The 27937-nt window shown below is 31.7% G+C and overlaps 1 protein-coding gene across 1 annotated transcript; it reads left to right on the forward strand.

Annotated features, from left to right (window-relative positions):
* LOC100313664 (nemo-like protein kinase) lies at positions 1–27932 on the forward strand. The gene is given in 10 exon segments (NM_001168124.1): positions 1–399; positions 2762–2891; positions 4810–4865; positions 15085–15191; positions 22649–22734; positions 23388–23597; positions 24652–24840; positions 25551–25749; positions 26222–26315; positions 26554–27932. Coding segments are annotated over 10 exon segments (1296 nt in total). The 5' UTR covers positions 1–229; the 3' UTR covers positions 26609–27932.
* The last annotated feature ends 5 nt before the right edge of the window (positions 27933–27937 follow it).

Here is a 27937-nt window from a genome sequence, read left to right on the forward strand (position 1 = left end):
CGCCAGTTCACAACTTGCCGGGGTCTTTCATTTTTATTTCGTAATTTTTCACATTTATGGCTACCCTGTTTTGAAGCATCTTTCTTCAAGGCTGCATTTATATCTTACCTCTCTGCCTGCACTAATCTACGTAGTTTTAGGTTGTAGAAGCACGATGAGCCTTTGTTAAATTTGAGCGTACCGCGGTGCGTATGTACTGCATTCAGCTAGGCAGGCGTTCAAGTTTGTAATGGCGGTGGTGGGCAGTCACAGTAGACAGATGGCTTACAACGGGGCCCCCGCTCCCCGAGAACACGCAATTCTGAGCGCCACTCAGCCCTTCTACCAAGCAGCGACAGTAACCCGTACAGATGTAGAACCAGACCGTCCCATAGGCTATGGAGCTTTCGGAGTTGTGTGGTAAGTAACCGCTTGGTCACTACTTGCATTGCGAGTCTTTGTCTGTCGGTTCGGTTTAAATTGCCGACCAGCTGATCGTTGAACGCCGGTTACAGAGAAAAACAACTCTCCAGGACACTTCAGTCAACTGACCCAGCCATACAAGTAAAAGTTCTCAAACTTTTTCCTCTGTCTCTCGGCATTTTCTTGCATTTTTTGAAAAAAAACGCACCAAAACTTAGAAAGGATGTCGGTCCGTTGAAATTTTCTTTGTTCCTTTTTAGGGCTTCACTAACAGTGATGTTTCGCCTATCCCTCTTTGTTTCCGTATACTGCGATCGATACTGTCGATATTTTAGGAACTTTAAAAGAAAAATGTCGAATTTGACCCTGTGTATAGAATTATTCAAACATTGTTAGTAAATATTTATTTGAAGAAGTTGCCAGAGTTGGCCTCGCCAGAGATTTAAATCTTTAAAAAACCGAGTTAAACGTCAGGCTGTTGTATTGTTAAATATTCAACTTTTTTGTCGCATTTCCTTACTCATTTCTATTGGATGTTAATTTTTTGGCGTCAATAACAGAACCATGTGATCAAAGGTGATAGTCTGATTTTGGTTTAAAGAGAATATTCTCAAAAACGTTTCTTCCATTACTTTTCATATAATATTACTACAACTAGTACAATTATTTTTTAATTATTTAGCTGGCAAGAGAAAAAAAGTATGGGAAAAAGACAATCTGCCTATTAGTAAATCTACAATCTAAAGTTTAAACATTACCACAAGGTCATTGACTTTTATGATACATTTAAATATGAACTTGAAATTCAGAAATCGAAAGGAAGTATTGCCGGAATGTTCAAGATTACTTGTGCCAAAGTCATCAGTTTGAAAACTCAACTATTTCTGTATTTACAAAAATTATTTATATACCCCCAAAATAATATCAAATGACTAACAACTTTGATACTTTTTTTTCTTTTTTAAAAAAAAATTAAAATTAAATTAGATTTCTAGTATAATTGCAAGGCATTGGATGTTTCAATCTGCTAGAAGATTGAAGTGTTGGCATTATTTACAGTGACTACTAATGGGTACTTGTCAGTAACACAAGTCCTTCACATGCAGTAATGTGTTGATAAATAGGAAACATATTGGTTATATGCGAGTACAACCTTCAGTGATAGAAAGACCATAGTATCGCTCTTAAAGTCACTTTTCAATCTAGGTTTATTCAGACGTATCTGCCGACTAACTCACAGATGTCATAAATAACTGTTTACTGATATTTGTAGAAATACTTGGATGATCACCAAAATAAAAGATGATTATTATGAATCTAAAATAAAGATTCGTTTATTAATTGACATAATTAATTGCTGTACACCCGTTAATGTCAAATTGCAAATGTAAATTTGCTGACTGTGAATCCTTCACACTTCTTTGAGGCATTTTTCAAGTGTGAATTAATTGTTGTAAATTGGTGCTTTTAGTTGGCACTTTCAATGAGCAGTATTCTTCTGTGAAGTTTCATTCCAAAGATCTGGAAAATGAATCGCATGTGAGAGCACTCGTTGCCGACTGTTTGGATGTCTTAGTGATAACTAGTTTTGAATACGACTGTAAAGTATTTGGCTACTGATAAATTAAAATAGTATATTTCTCTTAATTATTATTGTGATAATCAAATTTTCTGCTTATTACTGCCATAATCATTCATGTATAGAAAAAGCCTTTTAGTGGAACTGTGAGATTTTTCATGGTGTGTTTACTCTTGTCCTGTGGATACAAGTTTACTACTGTAAAATACTATATTTTAGCTGGAATTAATTTTCGTTTAAAGACTGTTTTCACTTATTTTTGCCGAGGTGTATGTAAAATATAGGAAAAAAGGTATATTCGCTGGATTTTATTTACAGTGAATCATTCCTTCAGTGAAAATAGCGAAAATTAATTCCAAGTGAAATAAAGTATTTTACAGTATTCCAATATTCATGGTTTAATTGTGCAAATATGACTTTTAGTACGAGTAATGTGTTCACATTTTGTAATGAATGCTGTGTCAGATTGGGTGAAGTTAACCACCAAAGTGTTCATACCATCTTTCATCACTGTTCTCAATTTGTCCAGTTAAAGTTCATTGTTGTCACTACAAGTCTTTGCTACATATTGCTCTGAGACCTTGTGTCCACTTCAATGCTTTATTTGTTGCTTATATCTTCCAAAATTATAATTAATAATATTTAACGCAATAACAATGTCCCACATGACCTTTTGATCTGCAATTTGATAGTTATTTCAAATTTTATGGATTTCTATATGTATTATTAATTTCAATTATAAGGCGATAACTTCTATAACTTTATAATCATTTATTTCAGGTCAGTTACTGATCCAAGGGATGGCAAGAGAGTGGCACTTAAGAAAATGCCCAATGTCTTCCAAAATCTTATATCCTGTAAAAGAGTCTACAGAGAACTTAAAATGCTATTCTATTTTCGTCATGATAATGTGAGTTCTACCTCTTTTTAGCTCCGCTGTCGACTTTGTCGAGCGGAGCTTATCATATGAGTGATTGTTCGTCGTCCGTGTCAAAGTTTTACTTTTTTGACTTCTTCTTGAAAAGTACAAGCCTGAAAGCTTTGATACTTGGTGTATATGTACCTTGGGTAGACCTCTCTCAGATTTGTTCATTTCATGATCATATCTTCAATTCTCTAATTTTAATGAATATTTTTGTCATTTTTGGTAAAAAGTGATATTTTCAACTTCTTGTTAAAAACCGCACGTCCAATTGCTTTGATATTACATATATAGGTACTACATGTGGACCTCTCTTAGATTTGTTCATTTTGTAATGATATCTTTAGTTCTCTAATTTTGGTGAATATTTTTGTCATTTTTGGTAAAAAGTGATATTTTCGACTTGTTAAAAACCGCAAGTCCAATTGCTTTGATATTACATATATAGGTACTACATGTGGACCTCTCTCAGATTTGTTCATTTTGTAATGATATCTTTAATTCTCTAATTTTGGTGAATATTTATGTCATTTTTGGTAAAAAGTGATATTTTCGACTTCTTGTTAAAAACCGCAAGTCCAATTGCTTTGATATTACATATATAGGTACTACATGTGGACCACTCTCCAATTTGTTCATTTTGTAATGATATCGTCAATTCTCTAATTTTGGTGAATATTTTTGTCATTTTTGGTAAAAAGTGATATTTTCTTCTTGTTAAAAACCACAATCATTTATGGTGAAAAATGATATTTTTGAATTCTTGTTGAAAACAGCAAGTCCCATTGCATTGATACTATGCATATTGTTCATTTTCTAATGATATCTACTGTTCTTTAATTGAAATGTGCATTGCTAACAGCGGAACTATCTCAGCCGAGAGGCTGCATGTTTTTTTTCTGTTACACCTGTTTAAGCTAAGAACTACAGTGGTAAAGATAGTTGAAATGTCTTCTGTCAGCATGGACTGAAAAATGTGTTCAGTTTAGACAGGTTTCTGATATACGCAAGGTTTGGTTTTCTCGGGTTTTAAAATTTATCAATTTGTTGACATTGATGTCATACTTTATGTAGGAAGCAAAAATCAGGGTACTGTCAAATACTTAATTTTAGCTGGAATTAATTTTCGCTGAAAAAACTTTTTGGGTGTTTTGTATGGTATTTATTCACAGATTATTGACGAGCTAATGTAAAAAAAAAATGTATATTTGCTGGATTTTATTCTCACTGAATCATTCATTTAGCAAAAATAGCGAAAATAAATTCCAATTGGAAATAAAGTATTTTACAGTATACAGTATGTGTGAGCTGGATCTCTGGGTTGAAAACAATGTCCTTTTAACAGCGATCCAGTGGTAGCTAGATAGAAATGAAATGGTGTGAATGTTGAGTAAAGCATTTAAACCACTGGATGTGTAGGCAGATTGCAGATTTAGCCCACTGGTACATATAAGGAATTTTCACAAAGCAATTTAGATCTCCAACATGTGTCAACAAGGCCTAAATGTTTTGTTTGGTTAACTTACAAAATGGCCCCACCCTGTACTGTGAAACCATTTAACTATTGTAAAATTTTTGCTTGGAATTAATTTTCGCTGAAGGAAGATTCAGTGAAAATTAAATCAAGCAAATATACCTTTTTCCCCTATATTTCACATTCAACTTGTCAAAAATTAGTGAAAATAAATTCCATAAAAATCACCCAAAAAGTCTTTTCAGCAAAAATTAATTCCAGCTAAAATAAAGTATTTTACAGTATTTTGATGTTTTAGCTGAAGGATTTTTCTTATCAAAGGTATTTTACTTACCCCAAAAAATTAAAGTACAACGTTGAATACAAAAATGTCTTAGTGAATCTGGTATCACTTGGGTTGTTTATTTTTACTGAATTTTCCATTATTTACAGGTATTAAAAGCTTTAGACATTCTCCAGCCTCCACACATTGACTTCTTTGAAGAAATGTATCCTTTTTGTACAACAGGTTTGTTATTTACAACTTTCATGGAATTCATAGTAAAGCAGGTCATGTGTTTGCTTATTTTTAGCTCAAATATTGAAGTATTCTTGCATTTATTGATTATTAATTCATTGCATGTTGTAAACATTAAATGTTTCTACAATAATCCATTTTCAAGTTATGGCTACTTTAATGTCAATGGAAGGAGCGTATGACTGAGAAGAATTTAAATGTCTTGTTGTAGAGTACTGTTAAATGAAACAAAACGTGGAATAGGTACATATCATTTATATAGACCTATTAGTGTATCCAAAGTACAGTTGATAAAACCAGAATACACTGAACAAGGCAGAGTAAATTTGGAAAAAAAAAAGTAAAGGAAATTCCTGATGTTTTTAGTGAGTAAAAGAATATTTTCTTCAGTGTTTTGGAAATGGCAGCGTGGAAATAAAATAATGAGGGTCAATTATATACTGTTTTTGTTGTTTCAGAGACACTGTGTTCAGAAAGTAATAACAGAAAGTGGTTTTTGTAGCAAATACGTCTCGATCTTTTTGACTGTATTGTTGTATCAGTTTCGTATGTAAGTGCTGTTAGTGTGGGACCTAGTATTTTTTTTTACCTTTTGCAATTTACTATTTGTTTTAGTTATTTGCATATTGTAAGAGGGCATATCTCCTATCTGTATGTTGTTGATAGAACCCAGTGAAATGTAATTTTGCTGCCTCTGTATTGTTTTATTCTTGTACACCAATATATGTCATATTGGATGTATGTGTTTGTATTTGTTTTCATTCGACAACTCAGCTGATGTTTTTAAAATTGTTGTTGTGACAGGCACTTGTTTGTTTGTGTTTCATTGAGTAATGTACTCGGCATGCAATGAGCTGATACAAATCAATAGCAACATTAAAACCACGTTTGAGAAGAGTATACTTAATTTGAATTGTTTAGCTTTAATTAAATGTTTTAAGAGTCCTTCAAATACTGGAATAGTCAAAAAAAACTTTAATCAGTGGTTTCATTTAGTTCTGAAATGGGTGATTTAAACGATAGAATGCCAAAATGGGACACTTTCCTATGGGTTCTGGCTGCAAGTCTTAAAAAAAATACAAAGGAGTCAGCTATACTAGACAAGTAGACAGCTATTTAGCATGCAGTCACCTCATAATGAAACTTTTGCTACAATTCAAATTAATTGTAATACGTTAGTTTCAATTATTTATGAGGTGAATGCAAAATGCATTAAAATATATATCCCTTTGATCACCATGAAAAAATAGCAAATTGAAAATATTAAACATTTAATTTTTTTTGAAAAAAAAAACTTAAATGCAATAACTGAAGTTTATCCACTGCATGGCTTGAATTCTATGGCAGTTTAATAATCCGAGATTTATATGTTAAATCGTATCAATTAACATTGGTATTTACAATGTATTAAATTACCAACATGGGATCTCTAGGCTCTTTAATGATTAAAGTTAAATATGAAATTGCATTCAGAATTTATATATATTATAAAAATGCAGTTGTATCCATGGTGATAAAACGACTGGGATGTCAACAGTTTTTATTTCAAAACATATGTTTTCAAGTCTAAAAAAAAATTTACTTGGGTACTTTTTTTACATTGAGAATTATTTTCCTTTCTTACTGTAATGTAATGTAATGCGAACTGTTTACAATACAACAAGACACACTGAAAGAAAACAAATGGAAAGATAACAATACAAATACAAAGGAAAAGGATGTAACACTATAAAAATACATTCAATAATATATATATGTATTATTGGTAACTTGGGTACTTAATAATTTGTTCAACAATAAAACGTACTACAGTAAAATGCCACTCATGAGTAAAACATTTTTTCTACAATTTTACATATTTTGTGCTATAAAAATGAAGAATATAAAATAAAAATATAGGGTCATCATACTAGGTTTGGAGAAAATTAACATCAAAATGAGGTCAGATTACCTTTTCTGTTTTTAGATCATTTCAGAGCTCTGGATGGATAATTTATTGATAAGTGACTAAACAAAAATAAATTAGGTAAATGATTCAGTGTGTTGCTTGTATATGAGAGAGCATGAATTTCATGACAAAACTCGCATAAAGACCAGTTTGGCAAAAAGTGTTTTCAACCGTGGAGGGGGGGGGTATATGTGTCGACATATGTTAATTACAGTATTAAAAAGCTCAATATGTACAAGTAAATTCTGAAACAATTATAATCTAGATGGCACCTGGGAAATGATACAAGTGTACTTTATTATCAAGAATTTTTGAATAATTTATTAACTTGATTAAGCGTTGAGGTTCTAGTTGTTTGATATCTTGTAAATTGTTAAACGTCTACAAATTAAAAAACACTTGGTATTTCCTAATCTATTTCTCTGTTTCTATTATTGCTATAGATAGTAACATCATGATCAGCTGAACTCAACATACCGGTACTTTTCTGCAATTATAATATTAAGTTAGAATATCATTTACTTCGAAATGATATATACAAAAATTCAGTTAAATTACAAATTTTAAAATGATTTAACTGGCGCAGTACAAGGAAACCACATTGAACAACTCCAATCTCTTAGGTGTTGAAGGTCAGACTGTACTTGCCCAAACAAAGAGATAGGTCAAGGACTGTCCTCCAAAGTGATACTAAAGTGTCAATGTTTTATGCTAAATTGATGCACACTTGTACCCATCTATTTGGACAAAAATTACTATTTTTTCCTTTCATTCATTAAAGTATGAAATTATTGAAAAAAAGTTGACTAGCAATACTGAATTATTTGTGCTTTGACAGTTAACACCCCTCTAAACGTATTTTGTTTATATCTAGGTCAGTGCTGTACATTGTAGGTACTGGAAGATGAGTTTATTTAATAGACATTTCACAATTTCTATAGATTTGAACATTTTGCCCAGAGTCCTGGTAACTTTAATAGAATTTTTACCCTCGTGTATTATATAAAATGATCATAATATACTTTATTGTATGTACCTCCACAATGTGTCGTATGATATAGGGTGAATCACAATTTGTATCATATAGTTTGATACATGCATTTTTTCCATTGCACGCATTACCCAGGCGATAGCGAAATGTTGACTGAACCTTCTGGACGTCTTATGCAGTCCAATAACTACGGATTATGATAAGCATGATGCGTTTAGCAAGTGTATGGTTTCGTTTTTTCAAATTATCATTTAAACTTTTAAAAATAATCTGTTGAATATTAGTTGATTTGCCTTAAATAGTTGACTACACAACTAACATATGACATTTTTTATGCTCTTTCGGGGAAAACAAAATTTACACAAGTGTTGGGATACTTTTTTATTCTTTGTTTGATACAAAACTTCAGCTTTGACCACTTGTGTTTGCTAACGTTGACCTAAAAGTAAATATCGTATATATATAACAATATACTTGTGTCCACAAAATATTATCTATAGGTTTTCATATAATTTGTCAATTCAATTTATCCACAAAAGAAACGGTGATTAAAACACTTGTCAAGAGTTGAAACGCTACATAAATAAAAATACAACATACAAAAATGTTTCTTATTTAAATTGCATGATATTTCTCTCTAGAGAGTTAAACTGACTTTGTTTAAAAGGGCATTATATTGTCTGTTATATTGTGATCTCTTGCATTTTACAATCTATTGAGTTGACAGTTTACAATTGTACTTTGTATTATAACTGTAACTTGTCACTAGGACCAATGCCATGCTTAGCAGCATTATTTAATTTTTTACAAGATGGCTGATTTGCTGAGGAATACCTTTGTTTTATAGATTGTAGTATTTATAAAGATTTTAAACTCAAATCAGAGTGTCTAATTGCAATATTTCCATGATTTTAAACTCAAATCAGTGTCTAATTGCAATTGACACTCAACAATTTGACATTCACAAAGTGACGAATGAGTTTGGTGAATATTAATTAGGCCATGAATACTGACAGTTTGGTGAATATTAATTAGGCTCATGAATAATGACAGTTTGGTGAATATTAATTAGGCTCATGAATAATGACAGTTTGGTGAATATTAATTAGGCTCATGAATAATGACAGTTTGGTGAATATTAATTAGACTCATGAATAATGACAGTTTGGTGAATAATAATTAGGCTCATGATCAAGATGAGTTTGGTGAATATTAACTAGGCTCATGAATAATGACAGTTTGGCGAATATTAATTAGGCTCATGAATAATGACAGTTTGGTGAATAATAATTAGGCTCATGAATAATGAGTTTGGTGAATAATAATTAGGCTCATGAATAATGAGTTTGGTGAATATTAATTAGGCTCATGAATAATGAGTTTGGTGAATATTAATTAGGCTCATGAATAATGACAGTTTGGTGAATATTAATTAGGCTCATGAATAATGAGTTTGGTGAATATTAATTAGGCTCATGAATAATGAGTTTGGTGAATATTAAGCTTTTGAATGACTTTTTGGTGGGTGTTATTTAGACATTTGAATAATAATGGTTTTGTAAATATTAATTAGGATCGAGAATATTAATAAATGTTTGATTAATATTTATACTTAGAGCAAGAAACACCAAATTGAAAAACCCAGAAAATGCAATTATGCGTTCTTTTAAAGTTGTAATTAATTTTTATTTAGTTAGTTGTATGCCTCATCCAGTTAAAACAGGCTTAGCTTAGCCTTGAAAAAGCTCATTTTCAGCAATTTAGGTGATTTATGATGCATATTAGAATCTATTGTTTCCCCAAGTAAGACCTTTCTTTCATCAGCTGCCAGCTGAAATTTATGATTTATTGTATTGGTGACTCTGAAAGAACATAATTTCACTACCCAACAAAGCATTGTGTGAACTTTGTAATTGTTCCTTGCAATGGGGACAGTGATTTTGGCCACCAGTGTACATTTCTTTTGAACTACCAATTAACTATCATCTTAGGGAGCCCCTAATGGGATTTGTCAACACCTTCCAAAGAAAACAATTTTTGATTGGTTGTTAAGATCTAGAAATAATTTGCTTAGCTAATTGGTCACATTTTATTTGAGGTGATCTACACCAGTGGCAACCTATATCTAATTTGTAATAGGTTTGGTCTACAGATACTGGAAAAGGTGTTTATTTTAGTCAGCTTAGACTGCAGTTCGGTTTACTCAGGTAAGCTATCAACTCTAATTAGATTCTACCAGTCGTTTGAAGGTGAGAATGAATTGACAAATTTATTGTGAACTTCATTTGTTTTCAGTTTAAATAAAACCGGAGACAAGACGTGAAATAATAAACTGTTACGAACTACTTAAATTAAGTATCTGCTTAAAAGCTTCTGGCAATGAATGCACCTACAATAAAGAATTGTTCAAGTAGAGAAAGTTGTAAAGGTTTGATTAATGAAAATTGTATTGCCTAGTTTACAACATTGAGAACACTCAATTCTTATGTACAATAGTAACTAAATTAATAAAATCTTTTTGCAATTTATTTAATATTACTGCTGCATTAATAAAATGTAAAGGATATTTTTTATTTTTTATAATATAAAACATAAATCTGATAATGGGAAAAAAATCCAAAAATGGTTGGTCACATTTCAATACAGTTTAATAAATTAAAACTATTTACAGAAAAATATTACTGGCATCAGTTGAAGGATTTGTCATAACCGCTCTACCGTTTTTTTTATTTTATTTTAGATATTGTAGAAAACTTTATTTCTGTTATTTCATATACTTCAGAATTATTTTTTCACTACAGGGAAAATCCAAATTGGGATTATAAACGAAAAATGTAATTCCGACTAAAAAAAAAAATGTATCCATATTTTCTACAATGTGTTGTAGTAAGAGTATCCTGAGAAACCTACGACTTTTTCATGCTTGCTTAAATCTTTATAAATTTGAAAGTCTAAAAATTTGTTGAGTGTGTTTTAAAAAAATTGGTGCATTGCTGCTGAATTTTTGAATTCAAGTCACTTTTATTAGCAATCTGACCATTAGTAATTGCAAATGGGTTTGACTTGTAATTTCCAATGCACAAAAAGCAGTGTACTAATTAATAATACAGAATAAATGTTTGTTGGAAGAGTTCTTGATGATTCTTCTCAATTCACAGTGATAATAGGAAAAGGTACTATCGCTTGAGACATCAAATGTAGACAAATTTATTGTGTATTTTTGCCACTACATGTACTTTGATTTTCATTTATTATATTATACCTTCAGTTTGACAAATTTCAGAAATAATTTTATTACTCCTTGTAGATATTGATGAATCAATAATAATAAAATGATTCTTAGCAATAATAAGAAAATACTTTTTGCATGTTAGGTTCAAAAAAAAAATCTTTGTTTACCATGCCCCACATCAGTTCACAGGATTGATTTTAGAAAAATTGAAATTGAAGTTTTGATGACAATTTAAATAAAAATTAAAGGCCACTTGAGATTTCACTTTGCAGATTTCACTTTGCAAAAACTTTGAAGGAATACATTCTGGATGTGCAGTGATATTTTATGACAAAAATTTACATATACTGTTGCATACATTGAACTACAAATGATGAATGGCCGTCACTAATGATACTCAACATTTTTCTCTGTTCAACCTCGTTCTCCGGATACAGGCACCTCATCAAGTAGACTCATTTCACAACAACACACATATTGCATGCACATCAGATAAGCATCAATACAATCATGGCTAGTGAGCCAAATTTGCATTTTCCACATCAATTTCCACAGTTAGTAATGCGAGCGAGAACGGCAAGTGGCTGGAGTGTTCAGATACAACAAAAGAACAACAGTGATTCCATTGTATAGTTTTACAATTGAATGGCTGAAGTAAAAGGCATCCTGTGGCCTCCACCTTTCTATATCAATCACTGTACTAACAAAACATCTGTGCAGGGCATAATGGTAAAAGTTATTCTTATTCCCATCCTTCTATTAACACCTGTTATTCACCAACAGCTATTGGCCCATTGTTTAAAATCTAATGAGCTTCCAAGTCAACTAATTTCTCAATAATATGAGAAGTTTATAATTTTCACTGCTAGAAATGTTTGCGTTTTCCGGATTTAACAGCTTTTCTGCTCGGGAGAGGGGGGGGGGGTTCCTCAAGTACTGATTAAAATAAATGTATTGTTTTTGACTTGCCAATTCATGAAAAATTGTCTTGAAAAATGTAAGTGGTTTTACGGTAATTTCCATCAATAATTGGTAGTTTTCCTACAAATTACACATAACTGGGCTTTTTCAGAACCAGACTGCACTTTTTCAGAACCAAACTGCACATTTCCAGAACCAAACTGCACATTTCCAGAACCAGACTGCACATCTCCAGAACCAGACTGCACTTTTTGTGGCTGCATGCCATTCAAGCAATTGTATCAGTACCAAGCTTAACAGATGAATACTGTTAGGTTTTTTTATCCATTGCTATGTACTGCTTTCAAAACAAATTTAGTTCAAGGTTTACTGTGGAACTAGGTTGCCTATTTATCCACCAGATAAAATGCTATGGATGCCATCAACATTTCCCACATATGTCTTCCTTACTATCTTGCCTCTTGGCAACATTTATCACTCTTTTAGTATAACAAATTGCCTACTAGTGCTTTTTTTTTACAACTTCATTATTTTGTAGAATATTGCCACAAGGTAGATCCATATCTTAATTAATGTAATTACCTTTTAAATGACTCCTCTAAAATTAGTTTTGATGCCCCTCTGTTCAAGGACATGGTAACACAAAAGACTACACTATTATTGTGCCTTCATTGTCTGCAATGTTATTGTACATATAATCACTCTTGTCTGTGTTTTTATACAAGGCCACTGTATAGTGCTGTAATTATGTCATAACAGGTATATATAGCAGTAAAATGAAAGCCTTTGAGTGTCAAATTGTTGGTCATCATTTCTAAGTATTTTTCTATGATTTCTTCATTAAAAAAACATGGTCAAATTTTGGTTTATTTTGAGAAAGGCCTAAGTTGTCTTTGGTATTAAATGCTGTTAATTATTGGTACTCTACTGATGAATGTCTGTCAACCGCTAGATTATTGCACGATTTGCAATAAAATATGGTTCCTTGAAATTGCTTGATTTGAATATTTATTGAATTAGAATTTGTTAAATTTATAAAACCCCTTGATTGTCTCAAAGCACTTAATATTGGGTATCAGTTAACGCATTGCCTCATGACTCCATTTTTTCCCCATTCATTTTGACTATCAGCTGGAGGCTTATAGCACGCTTCTCTGCTTTTGTTGCTGGCTTTTTTGAAAATAATGTCGGACACAATAGACTGAATATAGTGTTCAATATAGGGTACGAAACTGGAAATAAGACATTGTGGAGAAAAATTAACTGATGAAATACAAGGTTTGTGAAAACACAAAATGAAATAAAACTGAAATGAAAAGCATAATCAATTAGTGGCAGTTTAATTTAGTTTGCTTACTCCCACTGGGAATTGAGCACAATAGCTGTATTCAATGTAAAATAGTTAATCATTTTAATTTAATGGCTGGGTAGAGGAAGGATGTTTGTAATTGCTTTGGTGGCTTTATATAGCTGAGTGGCAAACATCTGTGAGGAAATCAAATAGGCTAGGTGTCTACTAAGCACAGGAAAAGTATTCAGAGTAGCTTGTACAGGAAGTCCTATATTTTGGTGTTTACTAAATACAATTTTAATTCTGAATACTGGAAAATTGGAAAACTAGGTATATGGAGAAGGTTATTTCATGAAGGCAATCCTCTATTCCTACACATATGTGTATTATACTACGTGTATTGTAGTGACAAAAAAATATGAAGTGTTAAAATTGTACATTTATCTGAGCCACAATTATACCTGAAAGAAAAATTTTGAACTTGGCTGTAACATTATAAAAATGTGCATCTAAATAAGTTATAAATAAATTTACAAATCTTACAAATGAGAGTTGTGTATGTTCAATTAATTCTATTGTTCTGTCTAGGAAATTTATAATGTAATTAAAATTAATTTATTTTCATTAATGTCTCTCATAATTTAGATTAAAGATTTGAAGACATAATACAGTGATTCTTTAATCTCAAACTAAAATTTGTGTGGTACTCTGTTGGCCGCAGACTTTTTATCCTCTCAAATATCTCAATAAAAGTATAATTTACAAAGCATGACTGATATATTATATTATAATACATTTCATAATACACTGTTAAATATATACAAATGAAAGACACAAACTTTATGAACAATTTAACAGAATATACAATAATTTCTCAATACAGAATTACATAGACAAATTCAAAATGATTTTAAACATGACAGAGCCATCTCTGCTTAGACATGTTATCAGATACTTAAACAATGCTTTTACTAAAAGACTACCGTTAAAGTCCTAATATAAACCGCATACGTAATAGTAACCGCACCCCCAATTCCGGCTTCGGGGTTAAAGAGTTCTTAACAAAAATTGAAAACTTGAAAAGTACCTATTACTAACCGCACCCCCAATTCAACAAGACCGTGACTGACTTCATTGTTTCAACCAGCTGTTCCAAAACGGCATTGTTCTTAATCCAATTCATTTGTTTCGACAACATGCCTAACTAACTAGTAGTTAAGTTGGTGTTTATATACACTATATCAAAAAAAAAAAAAACTTTATTATTTACAAACCAAAAAAGAATTGTAACTTCTTTACGGTTATAATAAAGGTTATTATTATTATTAATAATAAAAAATTGACATTGACAATAAAAATGTTATTTATGTACTGTTTCAACAAACAAAAGAATATCAGACATAACCCTTATTTGTATTATGGCTCATTTGCTCTGCATTTTTAATGTCCTTTCCAGCAATACGAGGTGTTTTGATGAGATGAATCAACCCTTGAAATAAGTTGAAAACAGGGTACAATTCACATAGAACATAAAATGTATCAACCCTCAAAGATGTTTTGTATTTGTGATTTGGCTGTATGAATCAGTTTAAAACATAAATATGTACATTAGTTTCCACTTGCTTATCTTGCTAGATTATAGTTTATTATACCCACTGTTCAAGAGCTAATGCCAATCCAGCATAGTAATTATTTTCCTCGGTGTACAAGTATAATAATTCTTCTCAAAATAAAGTTTTGAAACAAGAATTTTTTTTACATAAATTTACACGTTTTTGTAGTTTTATCCTTAACTTTCACTTCTCAGTTATGTAGTTACAGAATTATTACAGAGTGATCTTCATAAGATTATAGTGTCTCCCCAGCCACTGAGTGCAGACCATGTCAAAGTCTTCCTCTATCAAATATTACGAGGTAAGTAAACAATATGTTATCATATACGGTACTGCTGTCTTGTATTCATGTCACTATCCTATGTTATCATGGCAAATTTTAATGCATGTGAGGTGTTGAAGCAGTCATTGCTCTTTCCAAATTACTCACATGCCGCATGATGCTTGAAGATGTTTTTATGACAATTTGGATATTGTCTATTTTGAAGGACAGTGGCTATTTTGAACATGACGGTGGCTATTTTGAACATGACTGTGGCTATTTTGAACATGACGGTGGCTATTTTGAACATGACGGTGGCTATTTTGAACATGACGGTGGCTATTTTGAACATGACGGTGGCTATTTTGAACATGACGGTGGCTATTTTGAACATGACGGTGGCTATTTTGAACATGACGGTGGCTATTTGTAACATGACGGTGGCCATTTGTAACATGACGGTGGCTATTTGTAACATGACGGTGGCTATTTGTAACATGACGGTGGCTATTTGTAACATGACGGTGGCTATTTGTAACATGACGGTGGCTATTTGTAACATGACGGTGGCTATTTGTAACATGACGGTGGCTATTTGTAACATGACGGTGGCTATTTGTAACATGACGGTGGCTATTTGTAACATGACGGTGGCTATTTGTAACATGACGGTGGCTATTTGTAACATGACGGTGGCTATTTGTAACATGACGGTGGCTATTTGTAACATGACGGTGGCTATTTGTAACATGACGGTGGCTATTTGTAACATGACGGTGGCTATTTGTAACATGACGGTGGCTATTTGTAACATGACGGTGGCTATTTGTAACATGACGGTGGCTATTTGTAACATGACGGTGGCTATTTTGGACATGACTGTGGCTATTTTGGACATGACTGTGGCTATTTTGGACATGACGGTGGCTATTTTGGACATGACGGTGGCTATTTTGGACATGACGTGGCTATTTTGGACATGACGGTGGCTATTTCGAACATGGCGGTGGCTAATTTGGATACGACTATTGCCAATTTGGATATTACTGTTGCCAATTTGGATATTACTGTTGCCAATTTGGATATTACTGTTGCCAATTTGGATATTACAGTTGCTAATTTGGATATTACGAAGCCTAATTTACCTATGATGGTAGATGATATAATATCAATATCTTGTATGGCTTTTTGTGAAGTCCAACTGTTCTTAAGAGACTCCGGGTTGATAATCTTACATTCTCTCTGCTGTAATATATTCTGATTGCTTTATTGATATTGTGTAAAAGGTCACCTATCACACAGCTCCACCAGCATTGTGTATCTCTCATGTCATGTATCTTTAAATATCTATTTTGTTAATGCTGGTATAGGTTTTTTTATTCTGAATGATTTTTATAGTCATAAACATGTCTATTTTAGAAACTAATTAGTTCATTGATAAAATTGCAAATAGTGAAAATTATCAATAAATACAAAAGTGAGCTTTTGCCCCCCCCCCCCCCCCCAGATTAATTTCCACTTAAAAATGAATTGGATGTGAAGTTTTTCCCCCATAATTTACTACCACTATTTTACTATCTAATGTGTATTCACTCATACCATGTTGTTCTATAAAACAGTAGTGAATTGTCTTAAATATGATATAGCGGATGAGTTATTGGTTTGGTATGCATATTTAGTCATAGACTCGCCCAGTAATCCCAGCTGACTCCTTTGTCCTCCCCAACTTTTACAATATCTTATTCTTTAATCTTTAATCATTTACATGTAGCGCACTTTAATTTGCAGAAATTTCCTTCAAATTTATTGACTAGGAGAGATTGAACTTAAATTGAAAAATTGTATTTTCCTGGAAAGTTGAAATTTACTTAGAATTTATCTTCGCTGTTTTTAGGGATGAATCAATGAAAATAAAAAAAACTAGTGAGTCCCATTTTTCGCCTATTTTACATTCAACTCATCAATTATCAGTGAAAATAAACTTGATACAAAACAGGCAATACCTAAGATTTAAGTAGGAAAGTCACATAGGGAAATAGTGTATGTATCCAGTACTTTTATTCATATATATGTACATTCTTCCAGAAGGGTTTCTTTACTTGAGTGCCTAGGTGATGCAATTGATGCAAGAATGGATAGTTTCACATCATTTGTATTGAGTGCATACAACTACAGTTTCCTGAAAGACGTATTAACTGAAAGCTGCTTAGTTTCCTCAAACTAAACTTTAAAGATTTGTATGCACCAACTGTAATAATTTACCTCTATATTCCCTGTTCAAATTGCGGTAAATTTGATAACTTTTTCTGTAATTTTCACTGAATCGTAATTTTAGATAAAAAAGAAAATTTTACATTGCTTTTAGTTTTTATTCAAAATTTGAAATTTTCACAACATTTTATGTGGAAAAGAGCGGATTTTAAATGAAACTATTTGATAAGTGTTGCCTGAATTGACTTTGGATTGAAAGGTTTAATTTATGGTTATACTTTTTCATAATTTAATTCCTTGCAAAAATGTGCTATATAGTTTGAATTGTAATTCAACCATATTCGTCCTTCAATTTTGTTTCTTTTAATCTCATGTCTCTGACAGTCTTATTTTTCCAGGGTCTTGGCTCTGAGGTCAAGAAGAGCTAAGGTACATGTACATCTGTGGAATGAATATTAAATTGAAAATCATAATGGATGGGTATGGCCAGGGAAATGTAGGGTACATTAATTATGATTACATTACCATAGTTGCTTACATTAAAACATACCCCGGTAGTATATTTTTTTATATTATATACTACTGTTTACAAAATTTAGACAAATACATATGGCCACTAAAGTAATTTCTTTGCACAAAAAATAGGTAAAAAAATCTTTAGATAGTTTGATTTGAGAAATTGACTATTGGACCATTTTGATCTGATCATACGATTATCATACCTCAACATTTCGTTTGGAGATGTACAGCAAAAAAAAGTTATAAGATAGATACTTGTGGTTCACTGTTATGAATTAGAAGCATTTGTGGTACTTAGTATTTTATAAAATAGTGCTTTAATCACAAGTTTCTTGCCTATTTTTTAGAAAAAATACTCTATTCTGAGTAAGAATACAAATGCTGATTATCTAAATAAATATTAAATTAAATTCATATTCCTTATTTCATAGGTCATACGAATTATTATGGAGTGAAAAAAATTGGCAGAACATTTTTTTATTTTATTTTTTGTTGGAAACTTAAACAACTCTCAGAAATCAGAATATGTACCGATATATGTTAAATTCCCCCCAAAAATGAACTTGACCAGCCTTTTTAGTTATTTTCTCTATAATACGGTAATGATCAAATTAAAATATGTTTTGAATTGTATTTTTAATTTTTTTTTCTATCTTCCCTATAACCTCATAATACATGAATGACACTACAAGGTCAGCTCCAAGTTGACATGTGGTATATTCTTCTTTGATGGCTTTGTGCTTTCAAATGCTTGTATTTTTATTACCTGTACATTGAAAGGTCATTGATGTCAGGTTCACTGTGGCAATAAAATCCTTGTATGTTTTCAGGTTTTAGTTTTTCCCCAATAAAAGATTTACGTGTAGTCTAATACTGTGGAATACTTTATTTTCGCTGGAATTAATTTTCGCTAAAAAGGCTTTTTGGGCGTTTTGTTTGGAACTTATTTTCACTGAGTTTAATGTGAAATATAGCAAAAAAAGTATATTCACTGGATTTTATTTTCAAGGAATCATCCCTTCAGCGAAAATAGCGAAAATAAATTCCAAGCGAAAATAAAGTATTCTACAGTAAATGTTTTTTTCAATTTAAGTATGAAAGATCCCATAATTATAAGAAAAAAAATTATTCAATCAAATCTGTATATTGTCCATTATTTTTAAATTTATGAATTATACTTATGCCATTACTTTATATTCACTGTACAAGTTTGGTGGCACACTGAAAACAGGTGTTAGAAGGAAAAAGGTCTTTTTGCACTAAATATTTTACCATTATTACCCAAAATACAACTGCCCTTGATTGTCAATAATGGGCTTGAAATCACTATGGAAACAAGTCTGCTCTTTTCATGATTGGACCAAATATGACTTGTTTACGTTAAAATTTGCATAAAATACTGCATCATATTGCTTATATGGATATTTTGCAGGAAAAAATCTGTCTTTACATTTTATTTTAATCAACTATCCAAATTGATCATTCTGATTTTGATTTAGGAGATTGTTGCCTAGTAGGTCCTACTTCATTTGAAAAAGCTAATTAGAGCACTGTTTTCTGACAAGTATGATTATTAAACGGAATCTTATTAATATCCTTTTTTTTCCTGTTGTCATTGATAAATGATACTTTTATTAATCTATCTATTCGACATGATGATTATGAATGAATGTCTCCTGTAAGTTCTAGCTTTACAAATTGTTTTTGTCTTGAAATGAAATAACATAAAAATGAACAATATTGCAGTTTCTGTTCTGTGGATAAATCAGCATTTCATACTGTTCTGTTTTTACATTCTTTGTTTCTTTTTCATTAAAAAAACATTCTGAACACTTTGGTTGAAATTTGCGAATCTACAGAAATAGTGAAAGTGGTGGTCTTTAGCTTGTTCTCACAGTAAATTTCATAATAATGGTTGACGAAAAAAAAAATTAACTGTTTGCAATATACATGTACTGGTGACAAAAATTATGTAAACATTTTTTAGCAGAATAAAAGATTTTAAAATTTAACTGTATTTATAAAATATTAACCTGTGTACCCCCGGTAATTCTTTTTTATTTTTCAAAAAAAAAAAAAAATTATTAGGACCAGCAGTTATATCCATTTGGTCCAAAATTATTGAAGAAATGATTACAAAAATACAGAAATTTTGGAGGTAAAAAATATGGCGTCGAAGGTTTAAACTTGCCTAAGAAACAATATTCTATATTTTGCAGTCTCATTTTTGAGTTAAATTGAATTCAATATATTTATCAGTACATATTAATGTTGTGTCTTCACTATATCTATATAATCTAAAGATAGGCAAGCGGCATGTCCTTGGCATCCACAACAAAAACGATTTTGCCGTTTTTTTTCGTTTCTAGGTTAAAATCAGCCTGATTTCATTAACAGAATTCAGGCACATGCCTAAGGCATAATTTTGTTTTCTCACTTTAAACATTGAGTAGTTTTAGTATATGCATATCTTTGAGCTCAGATAATGTTTTGGTGTTGAAAATGCAGATTTTATATTTATAATAATTATACTGAGGATTTCAGAATCTGTAGAAGCTTACTTACTTAGCTACAATATTAAGGTTAACTAGCTGTGAATTGCCCACAGACACATTTGTTTTTGATTTCTGTTGCCCAGAAATGGACATTTGAAAATAAAATAATAACTTAATAAATAAAATTATAAAGATTCTAAGTAACAGCCTATTGTAGTTGACAGTTTCCAGCTTCTCCCAAAGTGAAACTACGCCACCAAATGTCAGACAAAGGGAGGAAGCCGCATAAGAGGCTTGTACTGATTACCGTAATAACTCATAGTAAAACTGATTTAAATAAAAATCATGCTTTTATTATTTGGAAATTAACAGAATATTTTAAAATAAATTGAATTTGAAATAAATTTCTGTCATTTCACTACTGATTGGATTTTTTTAAATCTAGTACAAAAACATATTGTCTAGCAATGGCAACACGCAAATTGAATTTAAGGTCATTTGCGGGTGTTTTAACCTATTAACTATATAATAACTATGGTGAAAATTCTCTCACAAAATTTAGTTTTAAAAGTGCTCATTTAATTAAAAATTTGGATATGTGCCATAGCCTTTTGAGTATTTTGAGTACCCGGTACACATCATGGTTTCTGGGAAAATCGTTTGTTGGAATGTCATGTAGTTTTGTGCAAAAGAACACAATATAAAACCATAGTGTTAAAAATCCTGGAAATCTGAATATCTGTTTTAATACAACGAACAACCTGAAAAAAAAGTTTATGCTCAGTGATGCCTCTAAACAATTATCTAACAAGAAAGCTAATTTGATACAATAAGCTTGTGATACGATACCAGATGTGATGAATGGTTGAGTGGATTGACCAATGAAATGCGTGTTCTTGTATCCGGTTCTAGAATTGTCCATGTCTATGTTGTGTAGTAAATGCCCTCTGGTGCCTTAACCAAGGTCTACTTGTATGCAAATCAGGAGCCTCACTGTGAAATGCAATAGTGAAATGACTAGTTGTGCTCAGATATATTCATATACCAATAAGTGATTTTGGACATCAGGGTAGCAGTGTTTCACAAACACTTGAGTGCAACTGATAATTGGAAAACATGCGAAACAATTATTTTGTTACATTTATGTTACCCAGAAATAATTGAATACAAATAAATACCGGTACTGAAAATATAACTGCCTGTTATTTTGTTGAAGAATTTAATGTACCGTATTTGCTCCATTGCAATGTGCATGTTAATAGGCGTGTTCAGTGGTCATAATATACCCAGTAATAAGTTAAATGATTTGTTTGTCTTCTATGTGTTTAATGGAGCACATGTATGATATACAATGCAGGGCATAAAGCTGTGGACATTATAAACATAAATTTTTATATATCAAAATTGAATGTTACAATTAAAATTGTGACATCATAGATAGTTCAATATCCAATCAGCGATTACCGCATCTCATTTTGAATATGTGGGCGATCATGGTTGCTATGTCAAGTTTAGGTATGTGTGCGCAGTAGGGGTATAGACCATCTTGGGCCAATCACAATTAAATATTTGAATAAAAGTTGCTCATCTGTATTTACAAATATTAATAAACACATTTATAAACTTACAGTACAGCTTTATGCCCTTCACTGTATTAAAGGTGCATTATGTTCTAGCCTTCCAACAGAACAAAATAGTGTGAGTGTACTAAAATGTTGCCAAAATAAACATTTTGGACTTGTAGCTGTACATGTGGTAGTTTGCTTTCCCCTCTTTTTGTTGACTTGCTTACTTAGGTCTGCCTGTCACACTAGTCTGTCTGCTGCCCTTTAATCGGGACTTGTAGCAGTTAGACGATCAAAAGACATGCTATAGCAATTGGATACGCGCGGGGTCTACAGGAAACGAAATGTTGACCTGATAGATTGTACGCAATTCAACAAACTCCCTCGTTTATTTATTTATGAGGAGTCTTTAGAAGACTTCGTTTTACCACATAATGGTGTATCTATGATTAATGGATATCTAGCACCGAAAACAATAGACAAGGGTAGTACAGGTCGTGATGATGTACCGTACTGCCTTCGTGCATACTTTGTGGTATTCTTGTAATAATGTACCGTAGTATTGGTGTTTTATTTATTCAAGTTCAAGTGCAGAATACTAACATTGTAACTTGAATAAAAAAAAAATGGTTGTTGATGATCTTAAGATGTCATTTCAAAGTTGTAGTAGTTGTACATCTCATCAGTTATTTCTATTCACTTACAGGCTTGAAGTATCTGCACTCAGCAAATATCCTCCATCGAGATATCAAACCAGGAAATCTTCTTGTCAACAGTAACTGTGTACTTAAAGTGAGTAATCAAAACATAGTGAAGTGCTCTATCTATTGTTGTAACATACGATTTTATCATTGTTTTGTTTTCAGCAATTTTTATTAATAAAATGTAATTATTATGGTTACTGTAAATGCATTAATTATTCACTGGATTTTAATTTTGGCTGATAAAAAAAATCTGCTAAATTAAATCTACGTGAAAATTAAAACACAGTGAATATGCTCAAAAAATCAAAATAGTGAAAATAAATTGTTTTGCAGTATAACCATTGTTTTCTGTAAATATTCTTTTGTCCTAATATCAAAAACGGTAAAACAATATACCTTCTTGCTTTAAAAGATGGCGAGGTAGTTGGCTATTCAAACTTTCTAGTGAATCATTATCTAGATTCTTAATACTAATAAATGAGTCATTTTCTCGCCCAGCATGAAACTTTGTTTAATGTAATTGTCAAAGTTATCTCACTGACCCCAATATCAACAGGTCAGTCTTCTCAACTTTTCCATATGTTGCTGTATTATTTTATCTCTGATATGTGCTTCTATCATAGGGTGTGATCATTTTTTGTATGTTTTTATATTATGTCAGTTATTTGCCCATGACACCCTAGACTAATGAGTCTACACTGCAATAGACGTGTCTCAAAATCATCTCCGCTTCTGTTTTAGATTTGTGATTTTGGTTTAGCCAGAGTGATTGAACCTGATGAAAATAGACATATGACATTGGAGGTTGTTACACAGTACTATCGAGCACCTGAAATCTTAACGGGAGCAAAACATTACAGCTATGGGGTTGATGTGTGGTCAGTCGGGTGTATATTTGCTGAACTGTTGGGAAGGCGAATATTGTTCCAAGCACAGAGTCCCGTAGCACAAGTAAGTCTGAAACTGTTATAGCTTTGCAGAGTATTTATCATGTGCATAAAATATTTTAAACATGTATTGGACTTTTTCTGATTTTTGATTGTGGTATTTCTGAAACTCAGTTTTCTGAAGTTGAATTTTAAAAAATCTTCAAATATTTATCTTGCATGTAAGTGTGTATCAGTGTGAATTGTGCCAGAAATAAAAAAAAAAAAAAAAAAAAAATTGTGTAAAAATTTAAATGAACACTCACAAAAACTTGTTTGCATTGTTTTTGGTAAAATTGACAACTTTTTTTCCTCGACATATATTCAATTAAATTTTTTTTCTGAAGGAAGTGATGCATCATGGGATTGTCACGGTTCAAGAAGTGATGGCATCACATACAATTTTTTTTTTATTATATCCTTGCATTGCAATTATATGTGTACAAACTTAAACCACTGCAGTGTTTCAACAGTGTGTAAACTACCAATTACTGTACACTATGACTATCAATTAGTGGCATTTCCTGACCATGTCTAGACTTGAGACATTCCATACAAGTGACTGTCTTCATGTATATTATTCTTAACCTCAAACACTTACAATGTGTGTAAGGTAAATTATAGCCATGTACACGAGAGAAATGACTGTGAATGAGGCGTGTCTCAATCCAGGGAGTATGATAAATATATGATAAATGATGCATTTCTTTTCAAAACAAAGAAAACAGACCTGTATTATAATCCATATAATTTAAATTTTAGTTGTAGTAAATTTCAATATTTACAATATTTAAGATGCAATAAAATTATTTGTTAGCATATTGTTATATATAATGTAACATCAGTGATGTTTAGGATATGTTTTAAAGTATGTGCCAAGATATTTTTGGGGGCTAAATAAAGGATGCCTGCTGTATTTCAGCAATAATGTGATGTCACTGACCATATACAGTAATCACTAGTGATCTGTGAGTGTACTTGGTCTATAGGGAAGAGGGAATTCTGTAACCGAAACCTAAACATTGAAATTAGCATTACAATCATGTTCAGACAGCATTGTAATTATCCTTTTTTTGCAGTTGGATCTTATCACAGACCTGTTGGGAACTCCAAACATGGAAGATTTAAAACATGCCTGTGAGGGCGCTAAAGCACATATACTCAGGGGAGCCCAGAAGCCACCAACATTAGCAGCACTCTATAACCTATCAAACCAAGCTACTCATGAAGCTGTACATTTACTATGCAGAATGCTTGTCTTCAATCCTGTAAGTGTTCACACTGTGGGCAGGATCTAAACCTTGACCACATATTCTTTAATTGTTGTAATGTTGCATTGGGTCTTAAAATAGCTGCACATGAAAACCACTATTTTTGTTTCCATTTTACATAATATTGAAATCTTTTGAGGAATTTTCCTGTGATGCAAAAGAAAGTGTAGTTTGTGATTTTTTTTTTTTATGCATATATTATTCAATACTTAGTTTTGACTGGTATTTAATTTCACTATTTTAATATTTTGAGCATATTTGATGGTTTTAAGTTAAAAAATTTGCCTGTGGAACTATGAGATTTATTGTTATTTCAAATGTTCGCTTAAGATTTTACGTATCAACGAAAAGAGCAAATTAAAACCCAGTGAATAATTAATGCATTTACATGTGCATAACATACAGTTCATGATTAATATTGAATGAGATTTACTGTGTTTGTTTAGTTAAATAAATAAATGCAGAGTATAACGAATAGATTTATCATTTGTATTCATTATTAATGTACATAAATAAAGTTTGTGAAAAATGTCATTCAGAAAATGTATTTTGTAAAGTTAATTTTTTTGTTTGAACATCACAATTGTTTAAAGGCTGTCATTTCAATAAAACAAAGAATCCTACGAAAACAACTTTATAGAGTATTAGTTAGCATGCGACAATGTATGCATGAATGCAGACTAACTTTAAATTTGTTGTGTATTTAGGATAAGAGAATCAAGTGCATAGATGCCTTGGCGCATCCCTACTTAGATGAAGGAAGACTTCGATATCATACATGTATGTGTCGATGTTGTCATAATACGTCATCAGGAAGACAATATACATCAGACTTTGAACCAATTGCTCCAGTGCCATTTGACTCAAATTTTGAAGACCATCTCACAACTGCTCATCAAGTCAAAGGTACGTTTCAATTATATTGTACTTTTTTGATATCTCATACTATTGGCATCACTGTTTTTAAAAAGTAACTGTTTGCTTGTTCACTTCTGAGATGCATATTCAAAATTTTCCAACCAACTGAAAATGATACTTTGTAAACTTCTACATAAAAATGAGGCTGTCCCTTATAATAAGTATCATGTACTAAACCATGACTGTAAACTTTGTTGCTATCATTATAATAATTCAGTCAAACCTAAAAATATGATTTATTTTACTCCCCCCAAACAAAAATGTTTACTAATATACTTAATCAGAGTTGTCTATTGTAAATAAACATTAAATAAAATCCTTGTATTTGTAAGAATAAAGCACTACCACGTTTGTTTCACTGGATGCATACCTGAAGTAAAAGTGCATATTGTGTGCCAGAAATGTTTATTTCAAGAATTAATCACTTATTACACCACTCCCATATTTTCTCCATCTATAGATCGTCTTCATACATTTATAACAGACAGACACCATGGTAACAGTGTACCATTATGCATCAACCCTCATTCGGCTGCCTTCAAGAGTTTTGCCAGGTAAGGATGGTTAAAATATGAAATGAACATTATGAAAAAACTTTCCTGTTTAGTTATAGACATAATGATCAGGTTATGTTTTCTGTAAATCTGATTGTGGCAGTTGAATTCCTAAAATTCAATATGTCATCCACCTGATTATGAATGTTCATTGCGACAACAATTTCTGACAATTTTGTTTTCTTATACTGCCTTGTAGACAATTTTAATTTATTATATTTTATTATCCCGTTTGCAGCTCATCTGTTGCTAGTGCTTCAGAATTACCTCCATCACCTCAACCATGGGAGTAAGTTACTATGGAGACCAACTCTTTTTCTACCACTCAAGGTGCTGGACTAAATGAACACATGTAACAGTGCAAGTTGTTTGACATTTCATCTTATTTATTTGGAGAGAAACAGGGATAGTATATTTTACAACCAGAAATTAAAAATGAAGAAAAAATAACTGCCAACAAGTCTTGGACTTGTCAACGCTTTATAATACAATTTTTTTGTAAATAATTGAAACTGAAATAAGTGGTGTGCCGTATCTGGTTATCCAAAGATTGGAAACTGAGATTCATATCGAGGCTTGTGCATAACTTACCAATTGTAGAAGCAATCACTAGCGACAATCTGACCTGAACTGATGGCAATCAACGTAGTATTGTGGTTCTCCTGACTGCCATTTACTTCAATTCTCTGTTTACATGGGAAAAGCAGGTCAAAAACTAGGAAGCCATTTGCGCTCAGGGTAGGCTGGAAGATTTATTAAATGCATTCAATAATAGACCTGCCACCCCTTTCACAGTTAATGGAATCTGCTGAACTTTTGCATATCGTAGGAATTGTCCATTTTGGAGGGGTGTGTAGGCTATTGCTTTTGATGATGAGCAGGTGAAATCAAATGCAGCTCTCCCAGGAATCAGCCTGCGTAACTGCTGTCCAAACTTTTTTTCTGTACATATTTTTATTTGATATTTGAGGACTGTAGACAAAATTGTGGTAGTCATAAAAAAGAAAATTTGGAAAAAAAATTAAACCAAGGAGTATTTTGGAGATCGGCTGAACTTTTTTCATCTTTGCACTTGACCCCAAAAATCTTATTCAAAACACTGCACTTTTCAATAGCAGACATATCTTGAGCAGGGATCATAGTTTTAGTTTGTACGTAGAAACACTTTTTACTTTCATACATTGCATGTATTTTTAATTTTTAGAAAAAAAATGAATGGTCACAGGCCTTTTTTTGCATTCCACTCTGCCTGTCATTTGTACTTTGTAGAATTTTGTAAAATCAAGGAAGTAGTATTTTATAGAAATTCTCATCTAGAATTATAGAAAGCTTGATTTAAAAGAAGTGATAACCATGTCTGTGTTTAGATTTTTAGATCTGTGTAAAGTCCCAGGGAAATGTTTTTTTTTGTGTGTAAGAGTACTACAAGTAAACTATAGCTTTGGTGATAACAAGTTGTGCAATGAGCAGTTAGTTTCGTGCCAATAAGTACCATCTTGTATTTATTTGTAGTCTGCAGATTCTTTCAAGGTCCACTGTATGAAAACAAATTTTGAATTCCATTTTTTACTTCTTATATCAACTTTTACAATCATGAGATTAAAAAAAAAAAAATCAGAGGC

This window comes from Saccoglossus kowalevskii, chromosome 16, assembly GCF_978046115.1.
Source record: "Saccoglossus kowalevskii chromosome 16, keSacKowa6.1, whole genome shotgun sequence".
Lineage (NCBI taxonomy): Eukaryota > Metazoa > Hemichordata > Enteropneusta > Harrimaniidae > Saccoglossus > Saccoglossus kowalevskii.